This window comes from Tiliqua scincoides, chromosome 3, assembly GCF_035046505.1.
Source record: "Tiliqua scincoides isolate rTilSci1 chromosome 3, rTilSci1.hap2, whole genome shotgun sequence".
In the NCBI taxonomy this organism is placed as follows: domain Eukaryota; kingdom Metazoa; phylum Chordata; class Lepidosauria; order Squamata; family Scincidae; genus Tiliqua; species Tiliqua scincoides.
In genome coordinates, this window is record NC_089823.1 from 201485221 (window position 1) to 201507511 (window position 22291).

General features: G+C 40.1%; 1 protein-coding gene across 1 annotated transcript in view; it reads right to left on the reverse strand.

Annotated features, from left to right (window-relative positions):
* Positions 1 to 22291, reverse strand: part of CAB39 (calcium binding protein 39) — a 57161-nt gene that overhangs the window by 26602 nt on the left and 8268 nt on the right. The window contains exon 2 of the mRNA XM_066622142.1: positions 4148 to 4306. Coding sequence (XP_066478239.1) covers positions 4148 to 4261 — 114 coding nt within the window. The 5' untranslated portion in view covers positions 4262 to 4306. The remainder of the gene's footprint in view (positions 1 to 4147; positions 4307 to 22291) is intronic.

Sequence of the window (22291 nt, forward strand, 5' to 3'; positions counted from 1 at the left end):
CCAATCCACTTTAAGACTTTATTTTCTCTTTTACCCGAGTTGTTACATAACAAAAAACCATTACAAACTTATAATTATAACTAATGTGACTCAACATTGTCTTCCTCCTTTTTTTTTCTTGTTTGGTTGCTTTAAAGTTCATTGTTTAGAAACCTCTCTGTCTTAGGCTTTTATTTATTAGTTCAGTTCATAAGAAATCAATTTATCAGTTCAAGCTTAAAGTATTAATACATTCAGTTGTAAGTGAATTTAAGTTTCTTGGATACAAAGTTGTATCAAAGTTGCATGTTCATATTTTTTTGTTAAATAAGGATATTCTGTTAGATTTATTTATTTAAAGGATTTTTATACTACTTTTCTAAAACTCAAAGCAGAATTTTAGATGGACAGAGTTTATACTGTTTTGGGGGAATGAAGCTATGAAAGGAATGAATGAGACAGATGAGCCCAGTATGTCTGTTGGAGTACCTCTGCTAAGATAACGTATGACGCAATTATGATAGATTGAAGATTTATTGGATGATTTTTTTTGCACTGGCATGAAATTTAAAGAAAAGAAAAAATTAATTTGTATATATCTGTGAGGAACCATTTCTGAATACAAAGCAGAACTTGCTCAAACTTCAGTATAAGACAAGCCATTACCACTAAAATATGCAAATCAAGCTACAGACTTTGATCCTCACTGGTGAGCCTGAAAAGGAGTTGAATATACTTCTAGAGCAGGGGTGCCCAAACCCCAGCCTGGGGACCACTTGCAGCCCTTGGGGGCTCCCAATCTGGCCTGCGGGGAGCCCCCAGTATCCAATGAACCTTTGGCCCTCTGGAGACTTGCTGGAGCCCATCCTGGCCCGACGCAACTGCTCTCAGTCTGAGGACGAGTGTTCTACTTCCCACCTGAGCTGTGGGACGAAGGCTCCCTCCACTACTTGCTGTTTCACATCTGTGACACATCAGTGGCAGTGAAGGAAAAGCTGGCCTTGCTTTGTGCAAGGTCTTTTATAGGCCTTGAGCTACTGCATGACCTTCATTCATTCACATAAGTTCCAGCTCTAATAAATTCATTTATGCAAATTTATTCAAATTTTAAATGTAAATTAATTCTTTTTTCCCTGGCCCCAGACACAGTGTCAGAGAGATGATGTAGCCCTCCTGCCAAAATGTTTGGACACCCGTTCTAGAGGAAAACAAAGTTACTTGCAGATAGCGCAAACTCCACAAAAAATTATGACTGAACTGGTCTCTTTGCTGTCATCTTTTCTCTAAATTTTTTACATACACACTCTCCCTCAGCCCCCAACTTGTATTTCAATCTTCCCTTTATGCTTGTTAGTCTCTATACTTCTACTGCTAAAACAGGCTTTAGATGGGTATATCTGTCTGGTTCCTACATCTCCTGTGCTGCTTTCCCCACAAACCACCGTCACCATGCTATTGCCCCAACTGTTCCATTCCTGTAACTTTTTCCAGTACGATTTGCAGAATCTATTTAGATTCCATCACTACTGATAGTATCTCAAGCTCAATCACAGTGAGCAAGTAGCGAGGATCTTTACTCTCTTCTTAAAGGAGGTGAAGGACTCTTCACTCACAACAGGAGAGGAAACTGAATGCTTTCCACATGCGCTGCCTCCGACGTATTCTCGGCATCACCTGGCAGGACAAAGTTCCAAACAACACAGTCCTGGAACGTGCTGGAATCCCTAGCATGTACGCACTACTGAAACAGAGACGCCTGCGTTGGCTCGGTCATGTCGTGAGAATGGATGATGGCCGGATCCCAAAGGATCTCCTCTATGGAGAACTCGTGCAAGGAAAGCGCCCTACAGGTAGACCACAGCTGCGATACAAGGACATCTGCAAGAGGGATCTGAAGGCCTTAGGAGTGGACCTCAACAAGTGGGAAACCCTGGCCTCTGAGCGGCCTGCTTGGAGGCAGGCTGTGCAACATGGCCTTTCCCAGTTTGAAGAGACACTTGGCCAACAGTCTGAGGCTAAGAGGCAAAGAAGGAAGGCCCATAGCCAGGGAGACAGGCCAGGGACAGACTGCACTTGCTCCCAGTGTGGAAGGGATTGTCACTCCCGAATCGGCCTTTTCAGCCACACTAGACGCTGTTCCAGAACCACCTTTCAGAGCGCGATACCATAGTCTTTCGAGACTGAAGGTTGCCAACTATACTAAAGGAGAAATGCTACATTTGATGGAACCATAGTTCAGCGGTAGGGCATCTGCTTTGCATGCCTGAGGCTTCATAATCAAATACTGGCAGCTCCAGATATGACTGAGAAAGAGTCCTATCTGAAATCCTGACATCACTGTCAGTAAGTGGGAGGATGGTGAGCTAGGCAGACCAACAGTCTAGTTCAGGGGTGTCCAAAGTTTTTGGCAGGAGGGCCACATTGTCTCTCAGACAATGGCCAGGGGGGGGAAGAATTAATTTAAATTTAAAATTTGAATAAATTTACATAAGTTTCCATAATTGAATATATTAAAGATGAACTTATATGAATGAATGAAAGTCTTGCAATAGCTCAAGGCCTATAAAAGGCCTTGCACAAAGCAAGGTTGGCCTGTCCTTTGCTGCCACTACTGCATCACAGATGTGAAACAACAAGCAGTGGAGGGAACCCTCATCCCACAGCTCACGCGAGAGGTCAAACAACTTGAGGTCCCTCAAGCTGACAGCAGTTGCATCAGGCCAGTGTGGGCTCCAACAAATCTCTGGAGGGCCAGAGGCTCATTGGAGTCTGAGAGCTCCCTGAGGGCCGCATTGAGAGGCCTCGAGGGCCGCAAGTGGCCCCAGGGCCAGGGTTTGGGCACCCTTGGTCTAGTTCAACTGAAGGCAACTTCAAACATATTCATTTGAAAAATCCAAAGTCAGCTGGACTCAATTTTATGAAGTTTTCCATCAAGCGCTTTATGAGATAGGGGAATGGACCTCAGACCATGCATTCTGTATATTCTCTGTGACCCCCAAGTTTCAAGTTTAAATACTACTTGATTATGGAACAGCAGATGGTTCAAAATTCAGGCAAGCGAAGAGTCTCATAAGGTTAACTTACTCAACTTCACCAGACTAAGCTTTGAGGACTTAAATTTTTGTAAACAGAAAGAGGAAAAAAGGCAGTGCTTTCCAAGGGTATCTCCTCCCTGGACTGACCTTCAGCCTATAAAAGTGTCTAAGTTGTGAGCCATTATTTTCCAAGAGGTGTAGGCATACAGAAATCCTTCAGCAGCCAAGTATACACAACTGCAGATCAGTTGTTAAGGGCTTTGCTTCTGTTTCATACCTTTAACGCTTTGCATTTTCAGATGACTTTTAATATTTCAACTGGATATGGGCTACTGCATTTAAAACAAAACAGTGATGAAATAACAGTTGCACTGAACAACTGCCAGAACTGGGATGTTGTGACTAGAGAGAGAATGCAGTGACTACATCCAAAGTGAGTTTGTCATTTCTCATCTCATCTCAAAAAAATCCCAGGTCTACCAAGTTGCAAATGACAATTTTAATTAATTTTCAACAACTAAACAGGAGTTACTATTCCATGAGAGTACAGAAAAAACATTTCTGTAGTCCTAGGATTACTGCTGGCAATTAGTTCAATACAAACAACATGCATTAGTTCTACAGTTGTGAAGTCTCTGCACCTAACATGTGTTAAACAAGAGCTCTGAGAGGCTACTCCAGTTAAAGAATTGGTCTGAGTTAGAAAAGAATTAGGTGACAATGGAGGGGCAAGCAAAGTAGGGCTAAGAAGGGCTTGGGAAAGGTTTTAGGGAAGAGACGACTGCATTGAATAAGTGGGAAGTGGCTTGACTAACTGGGGGCATTTGAACTATTCATGACAGCATGGTAGGAAGGCATGAAGTTGACAGCAAATCAGTCAGCATGGGCTGAAAATAGCATCAGCATTGGGGAGTTTTCCCATGCCCAGATGGGCTGTTTGCAATGATGCTACTAAATTTAAAACGAGATAGCTTGATAGAAGAGTTAATTTTAAGAACAAGAAGAGATAATGTGTTCCCATAATTTATATAATCCAGTAATTTCACATATTGTTCTCTCCTCTCACCCCTGCAGTATCAATATTTTATGAAAACAGAACCCACCACGCAAAAAAAACCAAAAACAAAATGTACCTTTTCTACCTTCTTGTCAGAAATATCTTGCTTTTCTAGAACTGCCATACTCTCCTTCAGATTCTTCACTATGTCTGCAGGAGACTTGTGTGATTTGCCGAAGGGAAATGGCATGGTTGCAAATAACTCGTGCCTTTTCTTCTAGAATTCCTCTTTCACCTGTAAATAACAAACAATGAATCTGTTAGCTGCAGCAAGAACAAAGTTTGATATCTCCAAGCAAGAATAAGTGAATTTTTTCAGAGCCAAACCTGAGAGACTCAAATATCAAAGTTGGTACCAAAACTTGGTGAAAATATCTTCTTTCACAGCAAGAAATTTTGCAAATTTTATTGAGTCCAGGTGCTTTACAAAACCTCTACTGATCAAAGATATTTGCAAAGATCAAACGTAAATCAATATTTGCTAGAGAACTGAAGGATTGGGCTGCTTCTGCCTGTTACAAAAACTGAGTTTCCAATTAAATTGACTACACTGAATGAAGCATTTTTGTTAAGATAATAGCTATCCACAGAAACTAAGAGTTGTACTTGATGAAAGATACCGAAGGCCTGAGTCATTAGTTGCATAATTACAATGAGCACAAATGGTCCGCCCTCTAAAAGAAGGGGGGAAAAAAACAACCTTTGACAATGATATGCAGAAGAAATATTCACCTTTCTGTTGACCCGAACAATGAAGCAAACAAGGAAACCTCTGCTTATTGGATTTTAGAACATAAAGATCCACAGAGATTTGGATCAGGCTATTTTACACTGCATTCTTCTAACAGTTTTATGATTTGTACTCTGTGGTTTGAAAAGAGGATCCAACTTTTATGAGTATTTTGGACAGCAAACTCTAGCATGAGTAACAAAAGCCACCTGCAGATCAAATGCCTGAAAAAAAATAAATCAGGAGGTATTTCAGACATGAGACATATTCTGTGTCACTGCAAAATGTTCTGGACAATATTTACAGTTTGCTTATTCTAGTATATAAAAAATAACATAATACATGCTTGAAAGCCAAGCTGATAGCTATTAAATGGGTATACGCTAATTAATGAATATTTTCTTAAATTACTTAATGGCTGGACTTCTAGAGCTCTCCATCAGATATAAGGGAACAGAAAAGCCCATACTTTAAAAGTGCTGATGGGTTGCTATAGCCAGCAAACAAAAGACAGTTGAAGCTGACAAGGCAGAGGTCACAATGTCAACAAAGAATGGCTGTTCCCACCTGACACAAATGAAAACAACCGGCAGACTGAGTCAGGAAGCAAATCACTACTGCCCAGTTTACAATAAATGTAAATAAAAACTTTCACTGAAACAATGGGAGGGCAGACAATGAAACAATTACCCAACTCTGTGGGCTCACAATTTCGAGTCTGAATATTTTCAATCAGGCCATTCACAGACTTCAAACATTCTAAGGTCATTATTTGCAAATTGCGAGCAATAATGATAAAGCTTTAGAATTGTACTGAATAGTTCTAGTTAAGAACATCCCCACAAGTTCTCTGTTCAGCTTTTTTCAAATAATAATGTCTTTTAAATGAAAGTCCCATCTCCATTGTCCACAAGCCTTTGACACTGACTCCCACATTTCAACAGGGCTTGTGTACAGCATGGTGTACATTATGTGGGCTTGTGTACAGTGTGGTGTACATTACGACATTACAGCAAGTTGTGAAAAGCAGAAAGTCACCCACACCTTCACTTTGCTGTTTTATGTTGTGGGAACATGCACATTTTGCTTGGGGAAGAAGCGCCTTCTAGATGTTACTTCAACAGAATGCCCTCCCCCATGGTTCTTTGAACAGAAGACCACCATGCTATGATCATAACCTACTTTTGAAACTTATTACAGTTTCAAAACTTCCCTAATAGTTTAGAGAATCCTGCTCAAAAACAGCAACTCCAAAGCAGTTTTGGACTGAAGAACTAGTTTTACAGTTCTTTGGAGTCTATTCATTGCTCAGAATAAACCCAGGTTTCTCTAATACATTTTATATTACGTATTCTATATATTTATGTATGCATATATTCTATGTATCTATATAGATAATTTAAAAATCCTGAAGTACCCATTAAATTGGGAAACCAAGACAAGGAATTAGCAGGTCAAATTCCATAATTAAATTACAGCTTTCAAAATGTCCTTAGTTCTATTGTTGGCAATTTAAGATATCATAAATAGCACTTTAATATTTAATCACAATACAATAAGTCTGAGTGCACACCCATGCACAGAGGCAAAAAAAGTCAAGTAAAAACAAACTGTTTATACAACGCTATCATAAATATGCTTGAACAACCAAACTATACTAAACTGCTTAATTACAGTAGAGTAGCACAACTATGTTTAAATCCAAGATTCCCATGTACTTCAGTGCCCCAAATGTACTGTATATACTGTACCTATAATGGATAGTCATCTACAGCAGACAGAACTAGCAAATATTTGTCATAAGTGACAAATAAGAGATGAACAGTACAGGAGGTGTGGACTATAGTTAAGGTTAAGCGATTACTGCCCAACATTGCATATACGCACAGGGATCAAATGTGTACACCTGTGGGCTTGGCTGAAATGGGTTAAGCACTATCCTCTGAACTGCACAATACTTACTGTCCTAATTACTTCTTTCTAGAGCTGGAAAGTGCGCTATATTGGGATGAGTTTGCAAGGAGGCTTGCATTTCACTACTATATTATTGAATAGATTTCAACTGCCAAAGTCAGATTACTTCTCTGTATGCTGGTATCATGAATGGCAGGGTGGATACCCATTGAGGAGATCAGACATTTCTTTTGGCAGAAAAACAGATCTTTTGGCAGAAAGCGCCAAATCATGATCTCAACAGATATAATGACAGCACATGAGTAGAGGTAGAAAAATGCAACCTTCCGAGTCTGTTTTACAGAAAGAGGAATTCAGTGACAGGAAGTGCCATTTGATATTAACCTGAAAATAGACAAGCAAACCATGTCCAATGTTTTACTAGAGTCAGCAAAGGGCTCTCTCAAATCCTTAAGACTGAAGAGCATAAAGGACAACAGATATTTTTTAAACCACTGTGGTCCTTCTCAGTAACACACTTCTCAGTTTGATATAGGCATGCATGCCTCAGGAACATTAATGGCAGAAGTTCTTAACTAAAAAGCACAGAGAAGACTGAACCATGGGGCAGAGGACCTTGTTCTAATCCAGGGGTGCCCAAACCCTGGCCAGGGGGCTACTTGTGGCCCTTGGGGGCTCCCAATCTGGCCCGTGGGGAGCCCCCAGAATCCAATGAACCTCTGGCCCTCCGAAGAATTGCTGAAGCCCATCCTGGCCCGACACAACTGCTCTCAGCGTGAGGACGAGTGTTCTACCTCCCACCTGAGCTGTGGGACGAGGGCTCCCTCCACTACTTGCTGTTTCACATCTGTGATGCATCAGTGGCAGTGAAGGAAAGGCTGGCCTTGCTCTGTGCAAGGTCTTTTATAGGCCTTGAGCTACTGCATGACCTTCATTCATTCACATTAGTTTCATCTCTAATAAATTCATTCAAATTTTAAATGTAAATTAATTATTTTTTCCCCTGGCCCCAATACAGTGTCAGAGAGATGATGTGGCCCTCCTGCCAAAATGTTTGGACACCCCTGCTCTAATCAATACAAAAACGAGCATCTAAACTCCAGTCACCTTGAAGAAGATAATGTACTCTGGCAACTTTTCAGGGCTCAATGTTTTTCTTTTCTTTTCAAGTGCAAGGAGATCTCTCATTCACTCACAGGGCACAAAGAGAAGACAGATTCTTCCTTCCACAGCAGTTCTTTAAATGGTATCCTGTCACAACTTCTCCTGAGCACATTTACTCAAGCATAACACCTTTTGAATTCTTCAAGTGAAACATGACAGTAAGGGAATGAGCAGCAGTCTGTTTTTAACCCCTGCCAACTCACCAGCACAGCAGCATTCAGGTGGCACCCACTGCTGCTCCACTCAAGTGCAATTACTTGACAGGAGGCAAAGCAACAGACACACCTGAAAGACTCAGAATGAATCCCCCAAAATAAATGTGCTCAAAAGTAGTTAACAGCATACAGTTTTACTGCATCTGGGATTCAATTATTGCAGCCATTTTCAACTGGTGTGCCTTAGATGGTCTGCAGGTGTGCCTTGGGACTTCAGGGAGGGTCACTCATTAGGAGGGCAATTGGGGAATTTGAACCCCCTACGAGCAGAATGGTGTGCCTTGTCAATAGTCAAAATACTGACAGTGTGCCTTGACAATTTTAGTTCCTTGTCAGTGTGCCATGAAATGAAAGGTTGAAAATCGCTGAATTATTGCACGGCAGAGAAGGAGCAGCACAGTTAACCAATTGCTGTGCTCTGCCCTCATTCCTCATGTAAGCTAGAAGAAAAAAAGGGTAGGGCAGTCAATTGGGATGAAATGAAGCCACTGTCCCTTTTCAATCATGAAATTCAAGTCAGGTTATAGGGTCAAAAATTATAAAACTACTCATTAGTGAAACAATGTGCTTTGAGTTCTAGCAATTTTAGCCCAAAACTGGCTTAGTGTGCATTCACACGAGAAGTGACCCACAAATGCAGTCACCAGCTGCCAAGTGAGATTCATGTGTTACGAAGCTTATAGCCCAGTTAGGCTCACTTAAGCCCTCAAAGGATGAAGCTTTTAGGGCAGCAACAGCAGAGTTGGGCGGATGCTTGAGTCACTTAAACCAGAACTGCCAGAAAGAGGGAGATTTCAAAATGCTGCACAGGATGCACAAGTGAGATAGGAATGGAGACTCTGAAAAAGACACGATTCCCTTCACAATGGCACCCCACGGAGTTGTGGATCATTGCAGAAACTCGCACCAGGGACCCACTTCCCCAGGAAATTGGGGCGCAGGGTCTTCTGGGGCAATGTGCAGTAGAAACAGCTCCCCTGTAAAAGTTTCTGTAATGGTCCAATGCAATGAACAGTAGCTGCAGAGTGGAAAAGTAAAGCCTCGCCACTTTACTAAGGTCATCGATAATCCTGGTGTTCTCCAGGTCAGAGTTTGAAGGCCATTGATTTATACAATCACATGGTCCTATGAACTGCCATAATTGCACAGACAACAGCAGCTACCAACTCTCATGCAAAGATGCTTGTTCATACAGATGATATCTCCAGGTGAGTGCCTTCAAACCAGAAGACCAGCAAATATACTCTCCAAGTGCCAAAGACTCCCCATTCGCCATTCAAAAGAGATCATAGGACAAGGTGCATTATCCAACTCCCAAACACATGAAATGGAAATTTGTTGCATGTAAATAGGATGAACATATCAAATATCTACTAATAATTAGTTACTTGCAGATTAAATACACTGTTCACTTTTAATAAAGCATAAATTGCACCTCAGATTACTCTCAATAAAATATTTTTTTATAAGTCAAATTTTCTATGCTCCCCTCTTGTTTAAAAAACCTCTAGGGTAGAGCTTCACATTTTCAACAACTCATATCAAGATAAAAATTCCTCAACTGCACCACAGGGAAATGGAATACTGTCTGGAAGAGGATTCTATTTATCCTCTTAATCCCTGGCTTAGTAAACCAAGCTTCAACCACTTCCTGTGTCTCTCTTCTTATGTCACCATCCCCTGCACATAATGTTACCTCTGCCCCAGGGCCTCTGTACAGTAAACCAAGGCTCTTATGCAGGAGAAGCACATACTTTTGAAATAATTTAGGGAACAGTGACACAAGTCACGGACCCACTAAAGAAAAGGGATTAAAGTTACATCATATAAACATCAAATCTACGGCTGAGGATTAAACTTCCCTGCATAAAATCACGTTGGGAAATGGGCCTATCCCTCAAACATATTCTGTTGTTTCTCTTGAACAAACAGCATCTTATTTACGCCATGCTATTGATTTGGGCATGACTTAATAGTGGAAGAGAGCCAGTAGTGACTGACCATCCTGTGCATGCTGAAAGCTAGACGTCTTTAGCGTAAAAAGAAAAATAAATTTTCAGATATCACAACAAGGGTTTGAGTCTTTAGAGAGTTACACCGATGAAGTGATATCAGTGATACTGGAAGCTTATTAATAATAATATTTACTATCAAGAATAAGTTTGAACAGCATTAAAACTTGAGCTGTGTTTTAATCACACAATCACCAATAATTTCTGACAGATGCAAAACATACTCTACTAACTCCAGGCAACAGGTTAACACAATTTTTAAAAGCCTAAAGTACTTCTGAAAATAACCAACCTGCTTCAAGAGCCTTTTAACTTCTTCCTTTATTTTAGTGTCATTTATGAAACAAAGTCCGGGTATTGCCATTTTGCAAAAACTAAGAAAACAACTTTATCAAGCATCACAACTTTCACGTCCTAGCAAAACTAAAATTGGACTTTAATACTATTAATTTTCTACAGACAGCTAAACAGCTAGGCAAGATTAGCCAAAGCTTCAAAAGATCAAACCTCTATCAGTTTGTGTCAAAGCATGTATCACTATAGCAGTTTGCCCCTACCTAATTCACACATGGTCTAGTACAGGGAGTTTTTTTTTTTTTTTTTACTTACCTCATTTTCTACTTCAACCCCTGCCTACAGAAACTCTGTTAGTATTACAGCATAAAGCAGACCAAGTTTAGCATAAAGCATAAATCAGACCATAAAGCAAGTTTTATGGAAAGAATTTGTGAAGTTAGGGGGGAAAATGCTATCCACACTATACTAACGTCCCTAGGGAAGTCGGTTACGTAAATTTTGGTACAAAATTACATAAGGCAAACAGACAATAGCATAAAGCTTCTCCCTGGGCCATTCTGGGATAAGGGTGGAATAGACTTACAATGTTAAACAAATGGCAAAGTTCTGCTACTTGCAAAGTAACATTTAAAGGGTTGGGGCTAGTTTTCAATTCAAATGCCCTCTGTACTATTTTCTCAATTGTAACTCAGTCCCAAGTTATCAGTGTACTTTGTACACTTCAAAAATTGCACCACAATTCAAATGCAAAGAATCAACATGATCTTTATGTCACTATGCCCTAAACGAACAAACAGCAAATTTGGGGTAAAGTGCCTCAGGCCAATTTAGCATGCAATTTTTACAAAACTGCGGGTGCTACTCCTGAGTTACATGGGGAGAGGAGGTGCCTGAATGGTTGACATTCAAAGAAAATCACCACACCGATACTCAACTCCACAACCACTGTATAAAAAACCGCCAATTTTCATATCTCCATTTAACTACCACCATATTAACTTAGGAAGACAAAAATGGCAGTATTAACAAAATGGTACAGCTTAAAAAAGTTAATATGACTGATGGCATCGGCTTTTGCGTTTATCCTATCACTAATGAGGTGCTTTCTCTCTCATTTGATTCCCCATTTAGACAGCAACTTTTACATTATGTCTGTGGATAGAAATGCAAAGGTAAACAAGTGCTGAGATACAGAAAATTAAGTGTTTCAACAGCCAACTTTAGTGCTTAGCACAGATTAGTCAGGAACAGGACTCATGCAGCTGTTTCTCTCATGCCGCTAGAATTTTACACACTAGTATATTTTTATCTACTGACCCATTTTCATTATCCCTCAAATAATCAGACATGGTTTTCCTATGATGGAAACACATTTCCCAACACAAGGTCAGGCAAAAATTTGCTTCTTCCTCTTATGGGATAGGCAGGGTCCTGACAAGCAAAAGATTTTATTTGGCTATTAAGACCATCCACAATGTATAGACATTGTGGATTTTCAATGTCAAAAATCATAGGTTGAGAGCAAAAGAGCTAGCTTATGTAAATCCAAGGGCTTGCACACAATTCTGACTTCTTTTCCTTGGACAGAAGGACTTAGTGCCATATCCTTAACTGTTTCAAGCTCCCTCCAGTTTCAAAGGCAGGTGACATGAGGACTGTTGTGAAGCAGAAATTCAAAACTCCTTCATGAGCATACTAGCTGTGCAGTAATTTGAGTCTATTTGAGGCTATGCTTAAGATACTATGGGGCCTTCTTCAACCTTTAAAATAAATTTATACCAGAGCAATATGCTCAGGATTGCCAGCAATCCCAGTAGTCTCAGTAGGAATTCAGTACTTTTTTCAGGAATGACTCATTGCGCAATTCAAGCCAGAGGAGCTAGTATGATTACAACTAAGCATGTGATTAAGCCTTTGCCGATCATGGCTTTAACTGCAATACATGAAAGTGACTCAGTTACACTGAAACTTAACATGACTAGTGTGAGAAAGAAATGTTACAACAACACATTGAAAAGCAGCCCTTAAGTACTATGAAAACTCAGAGCATTTAAAACAAAAACTCCAAGCAGCAAGACACTTGGGAACTACTACTGACTACTGTACGTTTATGGGATTACAGTGTCTGTTCAAAAGAACAAGAAGTGTACCTCATGAGCCAATACACTTTGCAATCCATGCACTCTAAACAAACTACCAGCAACAAATATGTTTACAAAACACAAAAAACCTGTTATCACTAGTTTTGAGGTTTTCATTTTTAAGCAGATTTATATCTGAGCACACTGGGTTGTACCTGAGTAGTAGCATGCACAGAATAAAACTTCTACCTGGGAACTTCTGCCTCTTAATCCCCTAGGGACCCTCTGGAGAAACATGGCAAACAGAATGGAGGGCTGCTGAAGAAGGGAGGAAAGAAAACTCCCCTACCCCTTGTGCACACCCCTTTGTGACTTCTGTTCACAAACTGAGGTTAGGGTACAACCTACTGAATGGAAATTTATATCAATATTAAAATCAGTGTTGCCACTTTTTTTGCGGGTTAAACAATGTCAAATCTAAGTGTACTTGAAATCAAGGACCTTTCTTTTGCACATCAGTTCCATAAAATACAAATGACAGTATACTAAAAATTCCAGAGAATTTACTAGTATAGCTCCCATTTTCTCTTGATGGCCGCTATTTTTTGCGCTATTCCTGCAATAGTATGGGCCCTTCCAATACCTGTCAACACATATTATGATTAGTTTTCTGTTGACATTGCTGCTCACTAGGATATCACTAGGATATATTAATTTAGTTATCATGTTGTATATCAACACTAACCAATCCCATTCTTCTGATACACCCTATTATGCACATAATATTTATTATGAAATCAACTAATAAATCAGGGTTTCTCAAACTGTGGGTCGAGACCCACTAGCCAATTTCAGGTGAAACCTCATTCATTCCAATATTTTATTTTTAATGTATCAGGCTTGATACTACCATGGTATGTGACTGCATTTGGGGAAATGTTACAGATCCGTACTTTAACAGGTTACTAGGTATATGCTTTTAACAATGATAGTAAATGAGACTTACTCCTGGGTAAGTGTGGGTAGGATTGCAGCCTAGGATTGTTAAAAAGTTTCCTGCTTGATGTCACTTCCAGTCATGACATCGCTTCCAGTGGGTCCTCACAGATTCTCATTCTAAAAAATGGATCCCGGCACTAAAGTTTGAGAACCACTATAGTAAGTGATTACAAGACTGTACTGTATTTTACTATGAAAATCTGTACTGCAATGTTTGGCTACATCATCAAACCTGGAAGACAAGATGCGGTTGTTGACATCTGTTGAAAGCCAGGAACATGTAAAGGGGACATAGCTATTGAGATTAAAATGGATTATGGAAACTGAGGTGTAGATATGTATATCACGTCTATAGAATTCAAAAGACTGTTGCCTTCAAGGGACATGATGATGTGTATGACAACCATTTCAGTGAAGAAAAATACATGGTGTTACACCTATTTGGATAAAAGCCTCAAATCAAAATGGATATCAAGAAGTGTAAAGGTAAATTGCACCAGACGTTCTTGTGGGCATGCTGCCATTTTTAATTTAGTTGCAACAGGAGCAAAACATTTAGTTATAATTCCAGCACATGATTCAGCACCAGACTCAACTCTATTCACAGCTGATCACCTTGAATGTCCTGTCAGATCAGATGCTTGTGCCCAGCTCTGTGATCTCACAGAAAATTACAAATGTAAAATTCTATTACTGACTTGATTTCCAAAATAAGCCAATTTCTTGCAGATGACAACATTCCAATTTGCACAGAATTTTAGCTGTTGGAATCTCTGGACTTTTTCTATCAATATCGGTCTCCTTTTCCTTTCTACCAATATCGGTCTCCTCCATTTCCTTTTCTGCAATGCCTTCTTAGCATTATTATGATTTGTTCTTTCATACTTAATCTTATTTCAATTATTTAATTTTACTACTTTTATCTTTGAAGTATTTTATATATAATATATTCTAGTATTTTATCTCACTATGATTACTTTATGATTAATTTAAACTGATCAGCACAAAATTACTATAGGCATAATATGATTGCTGCAACCTTACCATGCACAAGAATCATCAAGAAATTCCAAGATGCAAAATCGTGGTAGTGGGAATAGAAAAGCAGCAACACGATTGAATAACTGTCATGACAATCGGACTGTAGCTGTAGCCATCAAAAGGTAAACGTTGAAATTTGAGCATTAACATCATTGAACAAGCAGAAAATCAGCTACTCACCCAGCTTTAAAAGTTAAGCTGGCAGGTGGCAATACGGACACAATGATAGTATTCAGCACCCTTGAGACCACTGGTCATGGTCATCATGTGGACACTGTTGGCAAGGATACAGACTTACTTGCATTGTTTTGCATGCAGTAATGCATGCAGATCCAAAACAAGGAACTTTACTATTGAAGCCTGAAACATGCCAGGCCACATCTATGCCTTGTAAGTGCTACAACAGATATAGGGGAAACATTTTCCCACATTTGAATCACACCAAAACACAGCATCAGCATTATTTAATCAAGGCAAGAAAATATTCAAATTTTGCAGAAAGACTAACTACGTAATAAGTCTATGTAATAAAGTTGCTGTATTCAGTGACATGCATGCCAAATAAGAAGCCAGAGCAACTGCAGAGGATTCCTTTATGTTTGCTATGTGCTGTGCACACAATGATAATGCTTTGAATGAAACCAGCTACTGGCTGACAAGCAGCTGCTATCTCATACGCAAAGTAACAGCTATGTTTGACATAAGAATCCTACTAACCATTTCTACACTCACACATGATCAGGGTTTGTCTTCTAATTCAGTTAGGTGTGGGGTGAATCTACAGATGGAAGCTCACCACTGGACAGTTAGCATACAACCTCTTTAACCATTAAAGCACCTTGCTCTGCAGATGTTTCTAAACCTAGTTAGCTGCAACTGTAACTCTACATGACCTCTAAGCTAAAGTTTCTCAAACTATGGGGTTGGCACCCACTAGTGGGTGGGTGGGTCACAGGGCAATTTAAGGTGGGTCCCATTCATTCCATTGTGTATTTTATTTTTAATATATTAAAATTGATACTACTATGGTTTGTGATTGCATTTGGGAAATGTTACAAATCTGTTAAGAGGCTACTATGTATATGCTTTTAACAATGATAGTCAATGGGGCTTACTCTTGGGTAAGTGTGGATTGCAGCCTCTGGGAGGAATATTTTTTTAAAACAGATCTGCACCTGCTTGAGAGGGTTAGGATGGTGGTTTTTTATTTTAATTTTTAAATGTATACTTATTGTAAACTTTTAATTTTTTTAGTTTATTAATTTTATTTGATTTTGCCACATCAGGGGTGTTAAAAATTTTCCTGTTTGATGTCACTTCTGGCCATGACATCAATTCCAAGTTAATGACATCACTTCCAGTAGGTCCCAACAGACTGTCATTCTAAAACGTGGGTCCCAGTGCTAAAACGTCTGAGAACCACTGCTCTAGGCTGCAAAGCAGAACTGAACACGTCAACCATGGGTGTGAACAGAATGGTGAACATGGGTGTGAACCATGGGACAGAATATTCTGTCAGAGGAACACAAGTGACGCAGAAACAGATGAACAAAGATGACTGTTTGATCAACTAATGAACTGGTCTCCAAACTAGGTGATGACAATGATCCAATCTGACTAAAGTCAGAACTTTCTACATATGATGCCTGAACCCTTACTTGATGTCATTGCATTTGTGCAATATTCACAACACCTAACTGGCAATTTATAGAGTTGAACAAAAACTACTACTAGACTTCTGGATCTATGTCCCATCTATTCTGGAAATGCATTCAGTGCCTGCAAATAAAAAGAACTGTTGGCTGTAGATCCTTCACCAAGGAATTTTACTTGTCTCAATCTCTTTTTGCATTTTGAAGACAAGTAAAACATATACAGGCATTTGTCACTAATTAGCAGAGAACTTAGATGCTCTTATCTTGATTTGTTAGTGTAAAAGAAGAGGGGAAAATCAGAATCAAACTATGTTTGCATTTTTATTATGTCAAAATAAAACACATTTTTGAACTTTGTTAGCTGCCTGAGTAAAATTTTTAGAAAGCCAAAAAGTAAGTTTCAATATAAGCAGATATCATAAACTTTGACTTAAGACCTACCTGTATGATACTTTAATAGGTACAGCAGCTAAATCCTACAACTGAATTGCAGAATAAGTTCTAATTAGTCTTGCAATCACAGCCAAAGCACTGAAGTTTTCCTATAGCCAGTTTCTTTCCAAAGGAGAGAGGTAAGCCCATTCTTTTTCCAGTATCCTGGCTGGGTAGCATTCCTAAGGATACATCCCCTTCAAACTGGAGACAAAGTTCAAGACAGTCTCTGACATTCAGTTTTTGCCCAGGTCTCCTGTTCTCAAAATAAGTCGGCTGGAAAAAATCTAACAGAGTAATGCAGCTGCTCCTTATTCTCATCAGATATGAGCTAGAAAACATTTAAGGACATGAGAACCAATTCAGAATCTTACTTGCACGCTTCCCGTTGCTTGCATCACCCAGAACAGAACTCTCTCTCATCCTGCCCCATAATTAATCTGCATGGCTCTTTGCTTTGGGAGTTTTCATCATACCACTGGGGAAAATGCATAAGTTCTATTTTGGACAAAACAGAAAAAGCACTAACACAAAATCACTCAGAACTGTAGGACTTCAGGGTAACTGAATCAAAATGTACCTAAAAGATGCACAATTCTCATGGGATTTGGATTTTATCATTTTAGGCTTCTAGTGAAACTTATTTTGCTTACACGTGAAGAAACTATGTTTTTCCATCCCACCTGTCCTTCTTACACAGAAATTCTAAACATTAAATTGTTCTTAGGAAAGAGAGAGCAGAATCAGTTGAAGTTATGCCTATATGCTGTAAAATAAGCACAGACCACTCCTGAGTAGTTACTATCAAGAAAAACTCACTATGAATAATAAAAGGCTATTCAACGAGACCTGTCTTTGGTTAACCCTATGCTAATAGATGGATTCTGAACCAGTGTGTCAGTCACCTGACAACTAAACAAAGATGAACAAAATTATGACAAGATGAAGCAGAAAACATCTTGGTGGAGGAAGTATTCTCAGGGAGATGGACAAATCCGAAAGGAAAAGTACAGGGGGGCCTCGTATCTGTGGATTCACTTAACCGCGGATCAGGTCCACAGGGGCTCCCACATGCACCCCCTCCAAAGGTGAAAGGAGCTCTGCTCTTCTTGCCTCTGGAGGGTTCTCTGAGCCCAGCAGAGGCCGCAGATGAATGTCTGCGGCCCTTGCCGATTTCAGACTGAGCCTAGGAAGACAAAAAACACGACTTCTGGTTTTTTTGTGAAACTGGAAGTGACTTCCTTATACGGGAGGGCTTTCTTAGGCCTCCTAATGCCTTAATAAGGCATTTTAAACTTCACTTCCAGTTTCATGGAGAAACCAGATGTCGTGTTTTTTGCCTTCTCAGGCTCAGTCTGAGCCTGGGAACAATCCAGGCACTGTCAACTGAAGTTCAGATAACTACTATGGTCAATGCATGAGCATGTAGCTTTTATAAACTAGTTGTGAGGCTGCAGTGAATATGTCTTGCAATACCTTCATTGGCTTCTTGTTTGGTTCCAGGCACAGATGATATGTGGTTGTTTTTAACCATTCACAAGGCATGGATCTAAGTTCCTCCTTCAGCAGGATCAGCCAGAGGGATTCTGAATACAATTTCTACTGTTCTAGAAGGTCAGGCAGGGGACATATGGCCACTTTTGTGGTGTCTAATCATTTCTATGAGCCATGGTAAGGGAAATAAAATCTTCAGAAGAGACATTTTTGGCTGTTAGCCAAGACTTAATTCTGCCAGAACTTTGGAAGCTATTCCCCATTAACCATTCTCTCAGAAATATTACCACACCAAAATTGATGCCTTTAATACTATGTTAATGATAAGCAATGTAATTAAAACAATCATTGCCCTGCTACACAGAACATCTAAGGGCTGTTCAGAAAAACCAATTTCACTTTCAGAGCCTCTTCTCCAAATTTCCTCACAAAGCAAGACTGCCACCTTAGAAAATGAATCCTAAAAAAAAACACCCCAAAATAAATCTACCACCAGATATGCAGGCTGTAATCCTATGCATGCTTACCTAGGTCCTATTCAACTTCCCCAGAGTAGATATACATGTAGGATTGCACTGTTACAAGTCACGTATCCAAAGAATAATGAATATTAGCACTTCAGGATATAAGGAAGCTTGACATACTAGTCTCAAAACACAAACTAAGATTGCAAAGAAAGCTAAATTACTTGAGCTACTTAGGCAACTTTAACATGTAATTGTTGTTCATGTGGAAGAGAACACACATTTATAATGTGAATGAGCACACTGGTCAATATAAGTTTTACATTCACAACAGAAATTGAAGCAAGAGACACATTAAACCTCATGTGTGAAAATGCTCTTGCTTTTAGATGTACCCTTTTCTCTTGGCTGGAAAAAATCTAACATGGATCTCTAAAAATGTGAAATATTTTTCCAGCTCTGAATAGTTTAACATTCTTACAGTCCTGTTTATTCAGAGAAGAGGCCATGTTTCCCACAGACAAGCCTGATACTAGAAAGATTACAGAAAGGAAACTGAACATACAGTTGCACAATAATCTGTGTGGCTATTGCGTAAGAACCAAAGAAAGTGAAACAAGGCAAAACAAAAAAATGTGCTTTTGCCCCTCTCCAACACCGCTTTCAGGATCTGTTTGTGCCACAAACAACTAACCAAGTTATATCTTTCAGGGGTCATGATGGCCCAGTTGTGTGTAGCAGCTAAGTCAGAGAGTCCTGCTACCTAGGTAAGTGCAAGCGGCATCCTCATAGTCTGTGTTTAGGGAGAACAAGGGTCTCGTCAAGTCTTTGGTGCCACAGAGGATGCCACAGATTCCACATTGTTTCCAGTATTTGTTATTTTTAAAAATATATGAGTCAAAATTAGGTAGGTTGCTTCAAAGCATCCTGTAACTGTATTACACAGTGCAGCTTTCTAGTTTTGGACATGAAGGCAGAATTTCAAAGCTTCCTAGACATCCTGGAGCCAAGTATTTAAATCACAAATCGTGCTAGTTTCAAAGCAAAAACATGCACACTGCCCCCCCAAATCATACCACCATTTTTATAACACTTCCCCATAAACAGTGTACACTGAAAACACACGCACTCTGAAGACAAAATGGCATAGCAGAACAGGAAAATTTTACAACCTTTTATTGGTTGCATTTTACAGCTGACAATGGTGTTCATGTCATCCTAAACCTTTCTGGAGAAGGGCTTAAGAGCTGGGAGCTACTGTTGAAAAAGCCCAAACTCTGGCCACCGCCATCTGAACCTGTTGCAGGGAATGAACAGATAGCAAAGCCCACCCACCAAACCTCAAATGGAGAGTGTACTCGTATGGGGAGAAATGGTCCCAGAGATATACTGTGCAAAACATTAAAGGTTAAAACGAGCATTCCAAATCTGGGCTGAAAGCACACTGGCAACTAGAGCTGCTGAAGCAAAAAAAAAAGGTTGAACACTTGCCTCCCAGCACCCATTAGGAGGCTGTGGCAGCATTCTGCATTAGCTGAACATTAGTCAGCCCCATGTACATTCCATTGTAATAATCACACTTGGAAGTTACACAAGTTTGAATCCATTCTTCACCCTTTCTGGTAGTCTGTGCAGGAGCACTCATTTGGCGAGATGCTTCCCCATGGATAATCAGAGAGGGTGGAGAATGGATGCCCCCGTAGCTGGCATTTCCAGTGTCTTGCCAAGCACTCCCAGACAGACTACCAAGTTGAACTGTATTTTTTTGTGTGATGGGTATGGAAGGGCTTGCATGTTGTCCGTGACAATTCCAATGTTTGCCTCAGTGGTCCGTGGGCTCTGAAAGGTTGGGAACCACTTCCTAGAGGGAACCTGACCTCTTCACACTGCTTAATTGAATAACATCTAACAGAATCATAAAGTATAAGTTACCCACTACCTAATCAGGGCCAACTCACATACGAGGCAAACTCCATGTGGCCAACCTCAGGATTTGTTACAAATACATGAGCAATTTGAGTCAAGTAAAATGATCTCTGTCACTGCATTTACAACAGGGGTGTCAAACTTGTTTCATACCGAGGGCTGAATGGCATTCATGATGCCTGTTGTGGGCCAGAAGTGATGTCATTAGGCAGAAAGTGATGTCATTAAACAACTCATAACCAAAAATAAGCACCTTTTCTCACTTAGGAATTCATTAACTACAAATGACAGAAAAGAAAACATGCAAATTTTTATCATATTTCAAGATATGGGAGAGCCCAATTTTCATGTGGGCTGTCCTTATAGCAGTAACACCTTAGCACCACTCAGCAGCTAAGAGCCTGAGGGTCTGATATAAAGCTTCCCTGGGCCGCATCCGACCCCGGGCCTTATGTTTGACACCCCTGATTTACAATATAGGCCTATTTCACTGACAATGCATACAGAAGCAGAAATGCTAATCTTAAACTCTTGATATAAGGACAACGGGGAGGCAAGTGGGAGGAGGGGCCAAAGTTGCTTAGAAGGTGCTGTGCTATGAAGCAATTCTGTAAAGCTTAGCATGGCTCAATCCTATAAAGATTTCAATTGCTTCTCTGTCTCCCCCCCCCCCCCACTTCCCATTCTGAGGAAAGATTTTTCCATACTACCAACAAACTAGAGGTTGTTTCAGTCCACATCTGCAACCAGTTTCTAAAAATACCTAAATTAGAGGCATGAAAGCAGCTTGTTCTGTTAATTGTCACTAATATAAGCTGATATAACAGCAGCAATTTCACTTGAACGCATAAAAAAATGGATAATCAACCTGTGGAACAAGAACCACAAGTGACACAGGCAGGACAAGTTTATGGCACCAACAGGAAGGGGAGCCAGGAACTGGCTACAGCATAGTCAGAGTGGCTTTTGGAACTTTTCCATCCACCAGTGTGCTGCTGCCTGTTCTACTGCTCAGTAAACTATAGAGAACCAAAACCTCTTGTGACCAGAAAGGTCACCAGGCCTTTTAATTGCATTAGTTCAGAACGAGTCTTAACTGGTAATGTCTGGAAGCAATGTGAATCCAGTCTTATTTCTCGCCGATATTCTGAACACTCCAAATGTTTTTTAAAAAAGGATTCTGCATAAATGCCTTTTAAGCTAAGTCTGTTTTTATGTGCAACCAGCATTATGAGTCAATTCAGGACTCTCCAGGGGGAAACATACAAAGTTTTACCATGAGAGGCCTGCAACAATACTCAAAACAAGTGATCCATTTCCAAATTAAGGGGAGGAAAAATAATCTATCACAGTGTTTCTCAACCAGTGGTACTTGCACTGGTGTACTTGAGGTGGTACCTGGTGGTACTTGTGGGATCCCAAGACCCTCGCCTCCTGGCAGTGAGACCAGCAATGCAACACAACAAGTAGCAGTAGGAGGCTTGGCTCAGCAGGCAGAGCTCCAGCGTGCACTTTTCACATTCTCGAACAAGCCTTCTCGTCAACTCTGAGCCTCTTGCCGGTGTTTGTCTCACTGTGACTGACCTCCCAATCTGGAAGTAACTGGCGATGACATCATCACCAGTTACTTCTGGTGGTACTTCCAATAGGTGAACTGTGAGAAGTGGTATGGCAAGGGACAAAAGTTGAGAAACGCTGATCTAGCACTATACGGGATTGCCCTACATGTGATGTAATGCACAAACAACTCTTATACTTGAAACTTGACATATGGCACACTTGTCAGAAAAGGCTGA